The sequence below is a fragment of the Ostrinia furnacalis genome, unplaced genomic scaffold, assembly GCF_004193835.3.
Source record: "Ostrinia furnacalis isolate ACB-3 unplaced genomic scaffold, ASM419383v2 OfSCF3022, whole genome shotgun sequence".
NCBI lineage: Eukaryota > Metazoa > Arthropoda > Insecta > Lepidoptera > Crambidae > Ostrinia > Ostrinia furnacalis.
Window position 1 is genome coordinate 1,234,757 of NW_021133261.1, and position 16,824 is coordinate 1,251,580.

General features: G+C 39.8%; 1 protein-coding gene across 4 annotated transcripts in view; it reads left to right on the plus strand.

Moving 5' to 3' along the window:
- Positions 1 to 16,824, plus strand: part of LOC114357048 (coiled-coil domain-containing protein R3HCC1L) — a 44,501-nt gene that overhangs the window by 26,175 nt on the left and 1,502 nt on the right. For 2 of the 4 annotated variants that reach the window (XM_028310481.1, XM_028310484.1), the window contains 4 exons: positions 629 to 1,764; positions 13,256 to 13,370; positions 14,154 to 14,275; positions 16,134 to 16,211. In XM_028310481.1, the coding sequence (XP_028166282.1) occupies positions 629 to 1,764; positions 13,256 to 13,370; positions 14,154 to 14,275; positions 16,134 to 16,210 (1,450 nt within the window). In that variant the 3' untranslated portion in view covers position 16,211. Of the gene's footprint in view, positions 1 to 628; positions 1,765 to 13,255; positions 13,371 to 14,153; positions 14,276 to 15,610; positions 15,715 to 16,133; positions 16,212 to 16,824 lie in introns of all 4 variants that reach the window. The other 2 variants (XM_028310483.1, XM_028310482.1) reach the window with 2 other exon arrangements.

The window sequence follows — 16,824 nt, forward strand, 5'->3', positions numbered from 1 at the left end:
GAATCTAAGCATAAGTAGTGCCAAGTTCTCTAATTTGTTATACTCCCGAAAGTTCGCTCTAAGTTCGGGTTAAACCCGCATTGTAGCGATACAAAAATGCAATTACACAAACAAGTCTGTGCTGGAAAGTGTGCCATCGCGAGAGGGGCGCCGTTGGACCGTCACTCGGCGGCCTTGCCCCCCTTTCGAGTTACGTGAGAGGTATTCGGAGGCGCGACGTGACCGAACTATGGGATAATAGGCGATAATACCGCCGCCATTGTTGTGCAAATGAATTTGATGGTTGGCAATGGTTTGTGGGTGGAAAGATGCATCTAAGATGGTCGGGATTTCACGTTGATGACCTTCTGTGCTTTCGTGAGCAGTGCCATTCTAGATGCGTTTGTTGAGGCTAGACTAGAAAGTTTTAATAATGGATTTGACAATAGTTCCGAGCTTTTTATTTTCTTACTGAGGTTTTATGCTGAGTCTCTAACTATCTAGACGTTCAAGACATTAATCGTTTTACTCGTATTGGTTTTAAAACTTCAATTCATCCAGCTAACATCTCACGATGAAAACGTCATGAATCATTGAGCTGTTAGTCAACACATTGCAAAATGGTAACCCCATTTTTATTTGTCCACAGATCTGGCTCTGCGAAACCTCGCCGCCCAGATCGCGCAGTGTACGTGCCGCGAGCACTGCGCACCAACGACAGCAACCCACCGGACGACAGCAAACCAGAGACGAACCATCGGCGCACCAGCCACAGCGCCGAGGGACAGAAGTGCCCCAAGTCCCCTCCGCCCAAGGAAAAGTCCTCCCACGGCACCCCCAGAAAGTCCATCGACAAAAACTTCTGCAACGTCTACACTCCGCCGCACCTCAGGACGCAGAGATCTCACACGGGCCCCAGTATAGGCAACCAAGCGAGCGCGAAAGATAACGAATCCGTGCCTTCAGCTTGCCAAGTGCCAAATAGTGATAGTGCAATATCGTTTAGTGATAATAGTTTTAACGAAGTAGAAGTAGGAGAGAATTTTTATATAGGAGATTATTTCGCGAACGGGCAGCTAGGGTTCTACAGTGCGGGTTACTACACTGACCTAGCCGGAGCTGAGTACCCAGCGCAAAGTGAGTGGGAACCCAATGAGCCCGACCAAACCATGGCTGTAAACGAAGTGGATCAGAGCAATATTATTGATAGTAGCGATTATTTATACAGTAAGGACGAGGATGCGGAGAAGAAAGAGTTGAAGCGTGCGTCCCAGGAGATCAACAGAAGTAGCAAACGTATCATAAAACAGAGTTTTCATTCTGATGTCCTAGTCATTTCGGATCCGGTCGAAGAGAAGGTCGACACGGAAAAGGTTGAGGTTGAAGCTGTGGTTGAAGTGAAAGAACCAGAGCCGAAGAAGCCGAAGCCGAAATTAGAAGCGAAAGTGTCGTTGAAACGGGAGGAGAACGATTGGGATGCAGTGTTCGATGACAGTGGGGAGTGTTTGGATCCGTCCCTTTTGGAGGAGTTGACTTCAACGGTGGGCAAGGTGCACATAAGCAAGGCGAGGAACAACTACGACCAGTATCAAACTCGTGGGCAGGCTTTGTTGAGTGGTCCGTACGATGAGACTTTCGGGCATGTGGTGGAAGTGTACGACTTTCCCAGTGAGTTCAAGACGAACGACCTGTTGTCAGTGTTCAGCGAGTACAAAGACACGGGCTTCGAGATCAAGTGGGTGGACGACACGCACGCCTTGATTGTGTTCAGCAGCGCGAAAATTGGTGAGTCACCGTTGATTGTTACCGGAGTCAAGGACGCACGTGAACTTTACTTTTGTGTACATTGCATAATGAAAGTTCAAACATGATGTATGCAATGTTTGTGCGAACAAATAACTGTTTTAAACAGAAGTCACGTGCGATCTTGTTTCTTTAGAAATATTAGTAAAGGCGTAGAGTCTAAATAAGGAGGCCAATTCCCACGTGGGAAACCCCGAATTTAAAAAATTGAGTGACTCATTTTCGAACTCAAATAATTTTCGTCGGGAGAGAAACATTTTCGAACTTTTCATAAACATACCTAAATTACTATTCATTCCTTATAAAAGAAAGTGGAACCAGCCTGCATGATTATGATTAGACGTGGTTTAAAATTACTTATTCGAACGTATTACTACGACTAGAAATCATATCCATTTCACTCTTTAACTAGATGACCTTATTACCACCACTACGTACGTAGTTCTCCAATCGCCATGCATAGATAACCTACTTCTGTCTTACGTTGTAAAATCCGGTATGCTAATATGTTGTTTATTTTTATTTACGATCGATCAGATAAAAAACAATGGCACATTCAATTATGCAAGCCTCATTCACTTCAAATATTGAATGCGTAGTTTCATGGCGATAGTTTACTGCCGTTGTATTAGACCAAAGTTCTCCAAAGTTTTTGGTCTTTAAACCACTAGATTTTTGGCTTCGTGAATAGGATCCTGGATTTGTGCCTGGATGCAGGATTGTTTGGTCCCAGAGGAAAGGGGGGTTCAAACTTCTCTTACCTATCCACCTCGTGGAATGTCTATTTGTGCAATAATGTTTACTATTTTGATTTCCCGTTACAGTTACATCCCAAAGAATCCCAAGTTTTACTTTGAATAAAAAGTAATAAGGGATCGATAGCTTATTAACGGGTATAGGTAGTCTTCAACTTTGGGTATCACTGATACGTAAAAATTAACAACGTCGTGAGAAAGACTCCGCTTGCGTATCATACGTTGCATAAGTCGAACGCAATTCGTTCCACTGACTGAGAAAATAACAAATAGTACGATACTCAGTTTATCGCCTGAATGAGTACCCTGAATATGGGAGAATATAAGCAATACGCGGTATTTGATTACACAACTGATACAATAATTTATAATGTTCGTTGGAATCTATCTTTTATTAGTAATCTAGTAATAAATAAAGTTTAAATAAATGTTATGGTATGGCTATGTTTATAGTGTGAATGAATAGAAATTTAGCCCACATCGCCGCGTCATCGAAAAACTTTTGAACTGTGTAGCCCCATTTTCAAGTGTCAGATAATTGAGACAAGCTAATCCGCTGGCTCAAAATATAAATCAAAGATTTAATCCATAGCGACACTAATTGGCAACACGCGTGTTTATTATCCATCGTCACCCTACCTCCCGGGGTGACAACACCAATGAAATGAAATACAGTATAGCTGCGATATTGACACCATTAAAAAATAACTCTTTAAAAACCTCAATTTATTAATTCTAGCTCTGAAAATCTATTCAGTTCATTGCCATATAATTCGATTGTTGCTCTGTCAAGAAATTGTTAATTGAGTTCGCGAATTAATGAAGTCATAGATTCCTTTTGGTATATGAAATCTATGGGGAATCACATAAACAGCTCATAAAAAGTATGTCAAAGTCAATCTACTAGTGGTCTCAACTACCCTATAGATGTTCACTTCAAATCAGCTCAATCCTTAATCGTATTTAGAGTTAAGTCACTCAACTCGGAGCTTTATTCCGATTCCTAGATAGATGGATCCCCACAACTGTTGAATACATTTATTTATTCAAGCAGCATTATTACGGCATACGACAGCCCACTTTTGTTTTGAAGCTAAAGCTGAATGACGAGATTATCATCAACCTTCAAAACTGTCAGTTCAAATAAATTATTCAGTGCCAACATTATCGGATGATTGCGTCAAATCATCGTAACAATACACAAAGTTACGAGCGGCTTGCGTCACGGTGAGCAGTAAGCACTAGATATCCATCAGATAGTGGAAGCGGCGATGTTCTATCCAGTCTAATAAGCAAACTAGATGGATAGTCTAGCCAGTGATTTAAACAGTTACTACTCGTAGATTATCAACATTGATTAAGTAATCACTCATAATAGTCTACACGCGATTTTGTGAAACTGTTGCACTAATACTAGTACATTGTACTCGATCTCGATTAGTATTTAGACAGCTTGAGTAAATCAGAAAAATAATAACATCTTGAAATCGTATAAAATAATGTCCAAATAATTGTCTCAAGAATATTAAAAGAAGATATGATGCGGGGAGAGACCGTCATTTTTTGAACCAACTGATAAATAGTAAAAAATATCAAATACTCATGTACTTCACAAACCTGCGATTGCGATTTTGATAAACGTCTGATAACAGTATTTATTATTTTGATAAAAACCTTTTCCGTGCTTGTTATCTTTTCTGTTTGTTTATTTTTTGGATTGAACTTTTAATAATTTTTTAACTTCAAACTTTCGTGTATTTTTTATTCGCAAAATTTATTCAAATTCGCTAATTAAAGCGCAGCCGAGATTCCGCTGCCCGCGACCTCGTTATTAGATTCAAATGTAAACTTTTTTAGTTTACTGCCGAAAATCGTGCTAAGGTCACACAAATCGTGCTAGTTATGTTATTCGTTTCGTTTTTTTTTCTTATACAACTCAAATCATATTTTGTTCGGTCGTGTTTTGTTTTAAATTGCTAATGATTTATGAAGTGTTCGTGTTTACGCGTCAGTGTCAGTCAACGATATTTAATGGATTGTTTCTTTCATATTTCGAAATCAATTAGCAAAGAGTTTATTGAACTCACCGCATTTGTTACGGTTGACTTAATGCAATTTAAATGTTAATAGTGAAATCCTGTTAAATTGGCAATTACTGTTTGTTATATTGTGGACAGCATAAACACTTGAAAATTCAGTTTGGATTTTCGTAAGGCATTTGAGTAACATAAACCCTTAAGTTTTTTATTAATAATGTACATTTTTGTATCTATTACAGTGGCGAAATATACCAGGAAAAGGTGGTTCCTAGTTACTTTTTTTCGCTGACTTATGACAACAATGAACGTACGTTTGCCTTTCTTAATTTACAACACACGTAATCAATTATCTTAATTAACACTACAGCATGTGAAACAATTGAAAAATAATGACTAGAATACAGTTTTATTATTTAATCAATTGCTAAACATTGCGCCAGTCGCACAAAGGATGCTGCAATTGCATTTGATCGATCAGCTGTCGTAACATTACATAAAGATTCGGCTGGATCAAGAGATGGCATTTTGCAACTGCAAGTCACGCCGCGGGCCAAGGTAACAGCCTAACAGCGCACAAAAGACGGCGGTAGCACGCCTTTGTAATGTAAGAAGCGCAACGTGAACATCTTTGCGGCTTCTGATACAGTTGTGGCTGAGGGTGTTTCGCAAGGGGCTATTTTCGGCCCTGTTGTTGTAAGATCATAATTTTAACTTGATATTACGCTTTGTAAAAGAAGTTTCGCAAGTTTCTTTAAATAGATCTTGGGGTGCACGTGGTGTGTTTTACAATGGACAGTTTTATTATTAGCTAGGTATTTGCAACGTGTTCTGTTTCATTGTAACTGAAAGACTATTTGTCAATATTGTAGTCGAACGCAATATATCAAAAAGCAACTTTATAAAAAGGGTAACTTCGTTAAATTTTCTACAATAAAAGAGAAGCAGCATGAAGTTTTTCATGCTATCCAAATCTCTTCTACTATAATTCGCTTTCTTTTAAATTCTTAACCCACACACCACTTTCGATTTCATTGAGTGCTCCACATTGCACGGTCGTCGTATTGTTCATTCAGCACGCCTTCCATTGCTGCCTTGAACTTGTACCGATTCCGTCGTGGCGCTACGAAACGACTGATGTAAACTACACATTATGTATGTCACACGCCAAACATTCCCCCGCGGTACCGAGTTGAAACAATGTATCTTACTAGGCTATTCACGTACGGACAACGACACATCAAGCTAGACATTGTGGCATCTTATATCCTTGAAATAGGTGCTACTTTTCAACAAAAATTTAGAGTCTGGCGTGCTGTTAACTGTACCAATTTATTACCCCACGTGAGATGTATATTCGATTGTTACACTTTATATTTGCAGAAATACTTCTTTAAACTCTTTATTATAGCTTGTGTAATACCTATTTGTATCTCGATGTTCTACAAGACGCGTTACATAATAAAATTACAATTTTATTAAATTCTTGCGAAAAATTCAAGTATTTTACTTGCAGAAGTAAGAGGCTGTAATCATGTTCAATCTAATATGTTTTTTATTTTGCCTAAATGATTCTTGTGATACTTATAAAATTCAATGCGAGGCTTCATTCCGTTTAATTGGAAACAAAAAAAAATGTTTGCTCATTTCTATACCGGTTTTGCAATACTAGGCAATTGAGATCCGACATACTTGCACTTGCATACCAGTTGCATCGAGAACGTTGCGTTTCTCTTTAATTCGTCCAAGACTTGTTTTCCGCAATTATTTTCTCTGCATTGATAGAATACACTAGGAAACTAACAATCTGTGAAGCGTCGATTACATGAAATTCTTCGTACAATGTACAATTAGAAGCTCCGTGTTTCTTGCTGCGACGCCAACAATACGAAACTTACTTCCTGGAAGACGAACATTGAGATGACAACCTGTAATTTTACAGTCTATTGACTTTGCATAAGCAAAAAACACTTTTATTTAAGTTCATTAAAACTATTTATTTAGCCACCCTTACCTTATCATTGTCTTTTGTGTGCACAAGAAAAACAAATAATCAAGATCAACGACATTCCACAACTAACGGAATATTTTAAACTCAACATTTCAGTTCTGGTCAAAACAGCCGTTAAAGTGTTTTATGTGGACATAAAAACAAGTTTTATTTGCAATTTCGTTGTGTCAGTACCATTAATTATTAGCTTTAGTATGACCAGTATGACACTTGCTTAAGTCTGCATAAGATGCATCACCCTTGCTCTTTCTAAGTGGCAAAAGTTCAAGTCATAACAAACAATGCTCCTTCCTGGCATATTATTATGTATTTACTCTGTTCCTGGTCGATCTCTACCTGCAGTGTATTTTTATTATTCATTGTTTTTTGTTTACTATATGAACCTGCTTGCACTTTTACTTGTCTCAAAGATCAAATAAACTTCCTTTCATATTCTTTTCCAGACTTTAGCGATGCTCAAAATTTTACTTCAAAGATAGATTGAATTCTAACGAACTTTATAAATTTCTTTTACGTAAATAGGTTAATCTTATTTATCTTTTAAATGGTCTACATAATCAGCATTCAATTTATGGCGTAAAGTTAGTTAATAGGTTTAATTTGTTTACCAAATGCCCATAAGTATATGACCAGTATTGTGCAACAAACCTCTTGGTTCAACAAACTTCCTCTGTTTGGGAAGTGGGTTGCATTGCACCGTCTCGATTTGGAATTCATTTAAATACGATTATGCATTCGTACTTAATAGTATTAAGTGTTTAGATAGTCGGTTGGCGTGTTAAGCAATCAGAATTGTAATTAATGTCTAATGTCTTGCTGAAAGCATTCGTAATGATTATTTCCGTCTAAATTGAATTTTTTATCTAGTTTAATGTGCAAGTTTACGGATAAATTTTAAATCGATCCATATTTCGTAAGCATTCGTTAATGCCTGATATGAAATGCTCTCATTTTATCCATCACATACATAATACTTTAGCCTTCTGTAGATGTTAAAAGAGGCTTCTTGAATGTTACAATGGGGGTAGTGTGTTGCCTGTCGTCTCTAGGGTCAATTTTGGCATTTTTGCATCGGGATATCGGGTCTTCAAATTATCTTGAACTAGCAAGAGTCAGATTATCTATTAAGATCGAAAGGTAATGGTTTCCAGTTTCTTATGATTCAATAAGCTACCTTGGTAAATCTGAAAAGTCGTTTCAGCTAAATGACGTCCACTGCTGTAAAGGTCTCCCTTAAAGATTTCCAGAACGACCAGTTCTGCGTTGCCTGCATCCAGTTGCTTCCCGTGATCTTCACCAGAACGTCGGTTTATCTAGTGAGAGGCCAGCCCATATTACGTCTTCCGATCCGTGGTTGCCACTTGACAACTTATATGCCCCAATGACTCAGCTCTATGAACTAGATCGCTAAATCTTCACGATTCAAAATACCGCACTGAAAAGTCCATACCAGTGTCTGTTGAAAAGTGCATTAGCCTTACAAAAGGAAAAATCTGTATCAATTTGTTGCATTCCCAAATCACAGAATGTACCGTTGTTTGTCGAGCACTGCGCGGGCGTCGTGCTACTTGCGCGCCGCAGCGTTGCGTCACGCGGGTCGATGAACCACCTTGCGAGGTTGCCCCGCCGAAAGTAGGTTGCAGCGACCTGCAGTGTTGTTGCAGGGTTTGATCCTAATGCAGTAGACTACATTCTTGTTTTATTAGACCAAATAATGTCTTACGGGAGTCCATAACAACGGGACTAACGGGACTATTCTCACCTCTCGTTCCCACCGCTGCAACTCCTATGTAGCCAGGATCTACAGCTTGACCGCCAATAAAATCCCAACCAGTGAAGATCAAGTTTGTCCCACAACAGTCTTCCATCGCGTTCGGTCTTGAGCTTTGCGTTCGATCTCGCTCCAAGTGTTGCTGATTTTCTTCGCTTCGTCTGCTACAGTGCGCCGCCAAGTTTGTTTGGGGCGATCACGTTAGCAGACCCGAAGGGTCAACAACACGAAGTAATAGCCATCATCATCATCATCATGTCAGCCATAGAACGTCCACTGCTGAACATAGGCCTCCCCTAATGCAACCAATCGATCAATGTGGAAATAGCCATCAGAATATCAGCAACAACCTAATTACTAATTTGATGTACCGTATGGCTCTAAAACCCTTTTCTTTGTTCCCAAATATGATGAATCGTAATCCTGTTGCAGTAAAATAAAGTGCACCTAACTGGCTCCTGTTGGTAATCCCCAAATTCATGTACCATATTGTTCTAATATCCTTTATCCTTGACATCCTTGCTCTGTTGCTTTTTGATTGAAGAACAGAATTCTTGATGAATTCTGAAATATTCAGGAATATGCTGTTTCCTACCATATTGTTCACAACCGATCTTTTACGTTCTTATGTAAAGTCGAGACAACTCAATGCAAAGAAAACAAAATGTATAAAATTCTCTTTGCCTAACGTAAAAACAGTTAGTACACAAATAGAACTTAATAATAATGCAATCGATCTGGTAGACTCTACTGTATTTCTGGGAATTACCCTGGATTCAAAACTCCAGTGGGGCCTCCATATAGAAACTCTGGCGGGAAAGCTCAGCTCAGCGGCTTTTGCAATAAAAAGGATACGGTCATTAACCGATGTTTCGACAGCTCGCTTAGTCTACTTTAGCTACTTTCATAGCCTAATGTCATATGGAATCATGCTATGGGGCAAAGCTGCAGATTTTGAAACAATATTTATTTTGCAAAAACGTGCGATAAGATACTTGTATAAAATGAAAGCAAGAGCATCCCTTAGAGAATTGTTTAAAGAAATTGGCATTCTCACGGCCGCTTCACAATACATCTTAAACTGTATTCTATTTATTCAAAAAAATATTACTGAATTCAAAAAGAAAAGTGATATTCACCAAATTAACACTAGAAATAAAAATAAATTGGCTATACCCGCTTTTAGACTTAATAAAGTGTTTGCCACTTTTATGGGACAAGGTATCCATTTTTATAACAAAGTCCCTGATAAATATAAAGAGCTACCGTATAATAAATTTAAAGATATAGTTAAAGATCACATGCTTAAAAAAGCCTATTATACAACTCGAGATTTTCTTAATGATAAGTCATCCTGGGAGTAGGATTATGGTCCTCTCATGCTCGCACTAAAAAGAATTAAAATGAAAAGTAATGTATAAACTCATAATAATTTCTCAAATGTTATAGTGTCATGCTTCTCAATCTGGACTGTTACTTAGCTTTATTATTAGTTTTTTTTTTTAAAGAGATAACTTGGAATTGTCATTCTCACTAAAATGTCTCTGGGGTGGTGGCGTAGTGAGGCGGGTCGTTACATTCCCTCTAATATGGTCGAGTGAAGCGATGGCTGGTTCACTCGTCATGTCTGTGAACAGGCGCTGCTTTCGGGGACTGGTCAATCCAAGTTATTCAAATTTATGTATGCGAGTCATTTCTACTAGTATCTTAATATGTAAGTCTAGATATTAGCACGTCACTACCTTGTTTAATATACCACGCAATCTTGTATACCCATTCTTATAAGATACACCATACAAGAATGCATGGTAAATTCAGTGAACTGCTCCTGAATCGAATGTACCTACTACTACTATTTCTATTTATTTATATTAACCGGCAGACAGTGGTGACTGAGTTTGTTGCGGCGCTTCTTCTCAGCACTTGCCAAATGTTGGTCTCGAAGCGCTGGTAGGGTAAAAAGATTATGAGACATGTAGAGGCTCCTTAAGAGCAAAATGACGATTTGTAAGAACTATTTATTAGTCCAAACAAATAAAGAAATTTTGACTTTGACTTTTGACTTTGACTGAGAAGTAACTTAGTGCAACCCCAATACTGCGTTTTTTAACAGTACAGCCTATGCATACCAGTCGAAATTTAAAGCAAAATGATCATATTCATTTTTGTTTTTTTTTTACAAGTAATAACAGTAAATTGTCATGCATTGTTCTTTATTATAAATGGTCAATTTACTTTAACGAATTTTCTAGAACTAAACACTTAATTGGTTTGTCTATTTAACAGTGTTTGTGGAAGCGTAAATAAAAGAAATGTAATTAATCAGTAATTTCAAACTAAGCTTACTGTAATAAACAAGTAGGAGCGTTATTAATTAGCTGTATTTTTGTTAATTGCTGTTTATTTAAGCCTTGTCTGTCTTGATATTTTAGAAGTATAGAAATCAATTATTTGCGAACCATTAATAATTTTAATTTTTAAAATATCATCTCGTATCTGATTTATTGACATAATTTTGATTGCACGCGCAATGCCAATCCAAATTAAGCGTTCGATTAGCAATTTGACGGAATAGCCAAACAGCAATGAACCTTTTAATTGAGAAAATGAAGCTTCCCTTGAAAATTGATATTGGCCGACTTCCAACGATGTCAAATGTTTACATGGGCTCGGCCAACATTTGGCAAATAGTCGGGTCGTTGACTGCGGCCGGAACTTTGACGGCTACGTGTTGTTTGCCAGTGAGGCTAATTACACAGTACATTATGGCAGAAACTACTAATTACCAAAATACAGCATAGTTACTATGTTATAATGTAGTGAATAATCAGTAATGCCACTGATTTTCATCATATTTTGAAAGATGGTCACTACTTTAATTTAGTACTGTTATTTGCTACTACTAAGTACTATAAATAACTTAAACACGTTTAGCAAAAAGTTATACATATATTTAAAGTATATTTATTTTGGGTAGGTACTTATTTCCCCGCAAAGTAACATTTCAGTTATTGTTCTGAGTGATTCATCTTATCTTGCAGATAAACGTCCATCATAATCTATTTGATAACCGTATATTCATCAATTTGCTTGTCATTATTTATGTTAAGCCGATATTCAGGTATATTAGTTTTGAAGTGTTGTTTCGTACCAAAAATAAACTATCATTCACATCATCATCATCATCATTATCAGCATCATTGCCACTGCTGAATATAGGTCTCCCCCAATCATTTAGATATTCTTCAAATATTCTGTATTACTTTGTTTCTTCTTTTGATACAAATTGTTAGAAATTATTCGTTAGATGTTTGTCTTGCGTTTTAGGTATTGTGCCAGGATATTTTCACAGGTTTTGTGAATAATTTTCATGTGGACTATTACTTTTATTGTTGTTATACCGTTAGCCTTTTTAAATGTAAAATTTTGGAAGAACCAGTCTTTAATTTTTAATCATTATAAACTGCTAAATGTCCTTGAATGCCCCAGGTTCTCAATTTTATCACCGGAAGGCATTATGTTGTCAGATCCGTGCCAGCGGCGTGGAACAGGTTTTATATTGAACATTTATCATGCGCAGGCGCTTACGATTATGTTGTTGTAATTGCTTTGATTAACTATCGAATGGAAATACCGATGCGTTTTCGTTTTAAATTGGATTCGCGTTAATAACACTGTTGTGTTGTGAAACTACGTTTATGAGATTGGAAATTCTTTACTTCTAGTAGGTTGGTACAGAATACAGATAGGCAAATACACGTCAAGTCCAAATGCTGTGGCTTCTAGGTTGTTGGAATATGAGTGATTTTGCCATAACACTGTATAGCTTGATGTTCTATCGTTTGTATTTTGTACAGTTGATAGGACATCAGACTATTAATTTTTGTTGCAAAATAGTTCTTGTTTAAACTACATAACATGTCATTGTCGTCTGTATAGTCAGCAACCTTATTCCAATTACTTATATTAAACCATTTTGAGCAAAATTTTTTTAGGTGTTCATTTTTTGGTTCATAATAAAACTTCTAAATGGCTGGTATTAGGAATTATTCGTAAGTTATTGCCGGTAATTACGATTAAAAAGTTAACTCGTTGCGTGACTCGGGCACATGAAGCGTGTAATAGTGCAATATGATAGGAACGATTAGAAAAGTCTAGAAAGAAAATGGCAAGCTTATATTTTTTGAAAGATAAAGTTTTCACTTGGAGCGATTTTATACGGATGGAAAAAAATTAATAATTTACCTTAATCCGCAATAAAAAGTAATAGAAGTAGCGAACCGGGTACGGTATTAAAACAGCCCCGAGATTTCTTTGTCTAAGGGGGCTGAAAACAACAAAATGATATTTCAGGAACTTAATCACTACCTTATGTTCCACAGCTGCTATTAAAACCGCTTGTTCCCAGTAACGATGTGACTCGTTGGTAAAAAAAAACCATCAAGTAGCACTTACTCGTTTGAACACTGATTACCTATCTTCCTAAGGTTTCGTTAAAAAGAGACTATACACAACATAATTTCCAAATCAAAATTACTTAATTAATCTAAGATTTTCTTGTACGAAAATACTGGTTAGAATGTGATGTGACCGCTTGATTGGGAGTAGGTTAACATATTGATTTGATAGGATTTTTTCCCCAAAGAGTCACAGTTATTGTAATGGTGCGTCCAGACTGGGCGAACGGGCTCGCGCGACACGCTGGTCATCCTGCTCACCCTGCTCTTGATTGAGCAGGATGTCGTGTTTGCCACGCAAGCCCGTTCGCCCAGTCTGGACGCACCATTACACTGACTGTTACAGTGTGACTGGTTGGAATCAATGCGCTATTAACCATTCCACTACAAGACTCATCTTCTATGTCCCACAGCTGTATAACCACTCCGCCCTTACCTTCCAGCTGCCGAAGTGCTGTCTGCGCAGCGGCCATTAGTGCGGTGTCGGCCGCTGCACGCCGCGACACTTGAGTCAAGGAACAAGGCCAAGAAGTGCGCGGAGTTCCTGCAGCCCTACAGGTGGGTAGCGTCGGTAGTTTGTCTTTGCCAAATGTTTTCTCGAAGCACTGTTTAGAGCAGGGTTTCCCAACCTTTATTTCGCTGAAATGGAAAAAAAAAACATTTTCATGCCCCCCTTACCTAATTGCACCTTCTTGGTGCCTCCCTGAAAAGTAACCTTTAGGCCAATGCCCCCAGAATTAAGTTAAGCGATTGAATGGCAATTCTGAACAGTTAGTTTACCTATGCGTCAAATTCAAATAGTTTTATTTTTCGGAAATGCAAACGTACTTATTATGCCCCCCACGACATTTCTCTACGCCCCCGAGAGGGGCATGCCCCCCGATTGGGAAGTCCTGGACCTAGTTTAAAGTAAAAAAAAAACCTACACAACAGCTAATCTCAACTCCTGCGCCATCTGGCACTATTTGAATGTATTAACTGTTTATACACAACCGCCTTTCATTAACGCCATCTACCTGATTTACTTTTAATGTGTGTTGGATTTGTTTTTTGTATCAAAAGGTACTGTTTTGCGTATCGCCGATGTGAGCTCACCCGCTATCTGTCATTTAGTAAATCTTGTTGCACATGCGCACTCTTTAAGATCACTCTTGTACTGTTTGAGTAGATAACCCTAGTCTACACCCTCAACAAATTGATAAGTAACTTTGGCAACATACACATAAAGTTTGCAATACACTGACCGGCACCCAATTTGAGAAACCCTAGTCTACATACACAATAAATTGATTAGCAACTTTGGTTACATTCACTTAAAGTCCACAATACATTGTCCTCCAGACAACGCCCGGAGACTTGCACGGCGCTAGCGCGGCGGCTTGTATCGGGAGCGCTAGGTGTCCGACTGAGCACCGCGCGTCAAGAGCGGGCCGAGGAGCGCCGCCTTATCACGTTAGCCAGGGGTAAGTGCTACGGGGCTATACTGGGTCGGTGTCAGGCACTTGACGTCACGGCGCTGGCGCGGCGACTGGTTTCGGGAGCACTAGGGGTGCGCCTGAGCACCGCACGACAGGAGCGGGCTGAGGAGCGCCGCCTCATCACGTTAGCCAAGGATACGTTCAGGAAAAAGATATAATAAAGGAATTTACAGCGAGAAAGCTACAGGACGATGACAGAAAAAATAAAAATAAAATAGAAAACGCGAGCCGGTAAGAGCGCGTGTATATATGCTGCCGAATCTACGGCTTTCCTCAGCTAAACAGGCTCGTTGTCAGCAGGGCTACTCCGAAACGCTGTTTACGTAGTTTCTGTCTATCTGGCACCGTCACTCATACTAGATTTCGCTTTGCGTGAGAGGGATGGCAACATTCGAAACTTCGGGTAAGTAACTCCGTAGATGCGTGACGTCAACGCGCGTCAGGAGCGGGCCGAGGAACGCCGCCTCATCACACTAGCCAGAGGTAAGTGCTACGGGGCTATACAGGGTCGGCGTCAGGCGCGTGACGTCATGCCACGCGCTAGGAGCAGGCCGAGGAGCGCCGCCTCATCATGCTAGCCAACTAGGGGTACGTACCTGTTGCTATACATTTGTTTCTAATCCACAGTTCTTAACCGTCTCCGTGGCAGTACAAATGGCATCCTGAAGACATAAGCTGGCGATTGGGACACGCCCCTGGATCGCTGACTTAGCTTATACGCCACCAAGGCTATGTTAGTGGCTCCCGCTTCTATTTTGTCTTTCTATCTTCCCCCGCTGGCAATCAAACCCGGAACCTCTGGGTCTGAAGCAGGTGGATACTCGGTGTCAGGCGCGTGACGTCTTTCCACGGACCGGAGCGGGCCGAGGAGCGCCACGTCATCACGCTGGCCAGGCGCGTGACGTCACGACGCTAGCGCAGCGGCTTGTATCGGGAGCACTAGGGGTACGCCTGAGCACCGCGCGACAGGAGCGGGCCGAGGAGCGCCGCCTTATCACGTTAGCCAGGGGTAAGTGCTACGGGGCTATACAGGGTCGGTGTTAGGCGCGTGACGTCACGCCTCATCAGTTGGCCAGGAGTACGTGCTGCGGCTATACAGGGTTGACGTCAGGCGCTGGATTTCGCTTTGCGTGAGAGGGATGGCAACATTCAAAACTTCGGGTAAACTCCGTAGATGCGTGCCGTCAACGCGCGCCAGGAGCGGGCCGAGGAGCGTGGCCTCATCACGCTAGCCAGGGATTACGTACTGCGACTATACAGGCTCGGCGGCAGGCGCGTGACGTCACGATGCATATAGACTCGGCGTCAGGCGCGTGACGTCACGGCGCTAGCGCGGCGGCTTGTATCGGGAGCGCTAGGGGTGCGCCTGAGCACCGCGCGTCAAGAGCGGGCTGAGGAACGCCGCCTCATCACGTTAGCCAGGGGTACGTTCAGAAAAAAATAATAAAGGAATTTACAGCGAGAAAGTTACGAAAGGAAGGACACCAGAACGATGACAAATGACAGAATATAAAATGGAAAACGCACGCCGACGCGGTAAGAGCGCGCGTAGAAGCTGTCGTAGTCCTGGCTTTCTAGTCCACAACGAGGGAGCTCCTGCAGGAAGAGGTCTGATGTCACCTACTGGAAGGTGATAATCAGGTCTAAGGGCCTAAGGTCTTCACCCGGAATCCTCAGCCACAGAGGAACTGCTACCTACACGCAACGAGTAGTGTAGTGTGCTACGTATGACGTAACTTGAAATGGCCACAATAATTTAGTCCATCAAACGTGGACTGCCTCAGATCGAAGACTCATAGACCTGATAAGGCTGCTAACTAACATTGCAATCTTATTATTTCAGAAAAGAAGCGGCAAGCGGCTTTGCACAAGGAGGCTGCGTGGGACGGCTCGCTCGCCAACCACTCGCCCGAAACTTGAGGTAACACACCTCCCATCCCCTTCCCTTCACTAAAATTCATCCCCATAGCATACCCCTCCTCTAATATCCATCACGCATGTCCATTCTTACTGGATTTTTTTTATAGATACTGATCATACTTTTAAGCATGACCTTTTTATTATTATTGCATTCTCATTTTTATTCCTATTATTTCTTCTAAATTTTGTTCTTTTTACATACCTATTTCTTTTAAATACAATATTGTGCGATATGTGAGATATGTGCTTTTACAAAAAGTTTGCATGTTTCGTATAAAATGTTGATTAAAAGAGGATATCTCTGATATCAATTGGTAATATTGGTTTACTTACTTGGCTACTGTTTATCTTAAAGCACTGTCAAGAAAAAAACAGTGGGACATGTAAAACCCTTTAGGGCACCACTTCTTTTTTAATTAAAAATGATATTTATGTAGTTAAAAATTAATAAATTGATTGATCAATATGATTTTACTGATTTACACGAACAAAGACTTGCAAATAAAATATAACCAAGTCATATGATTTATCAACCAAAATCGTAATTTGAAACGTTTTCAATCATCACGAAAAACATATGAACTGAAGACGGTTAACTGTAGTCATAATATGCG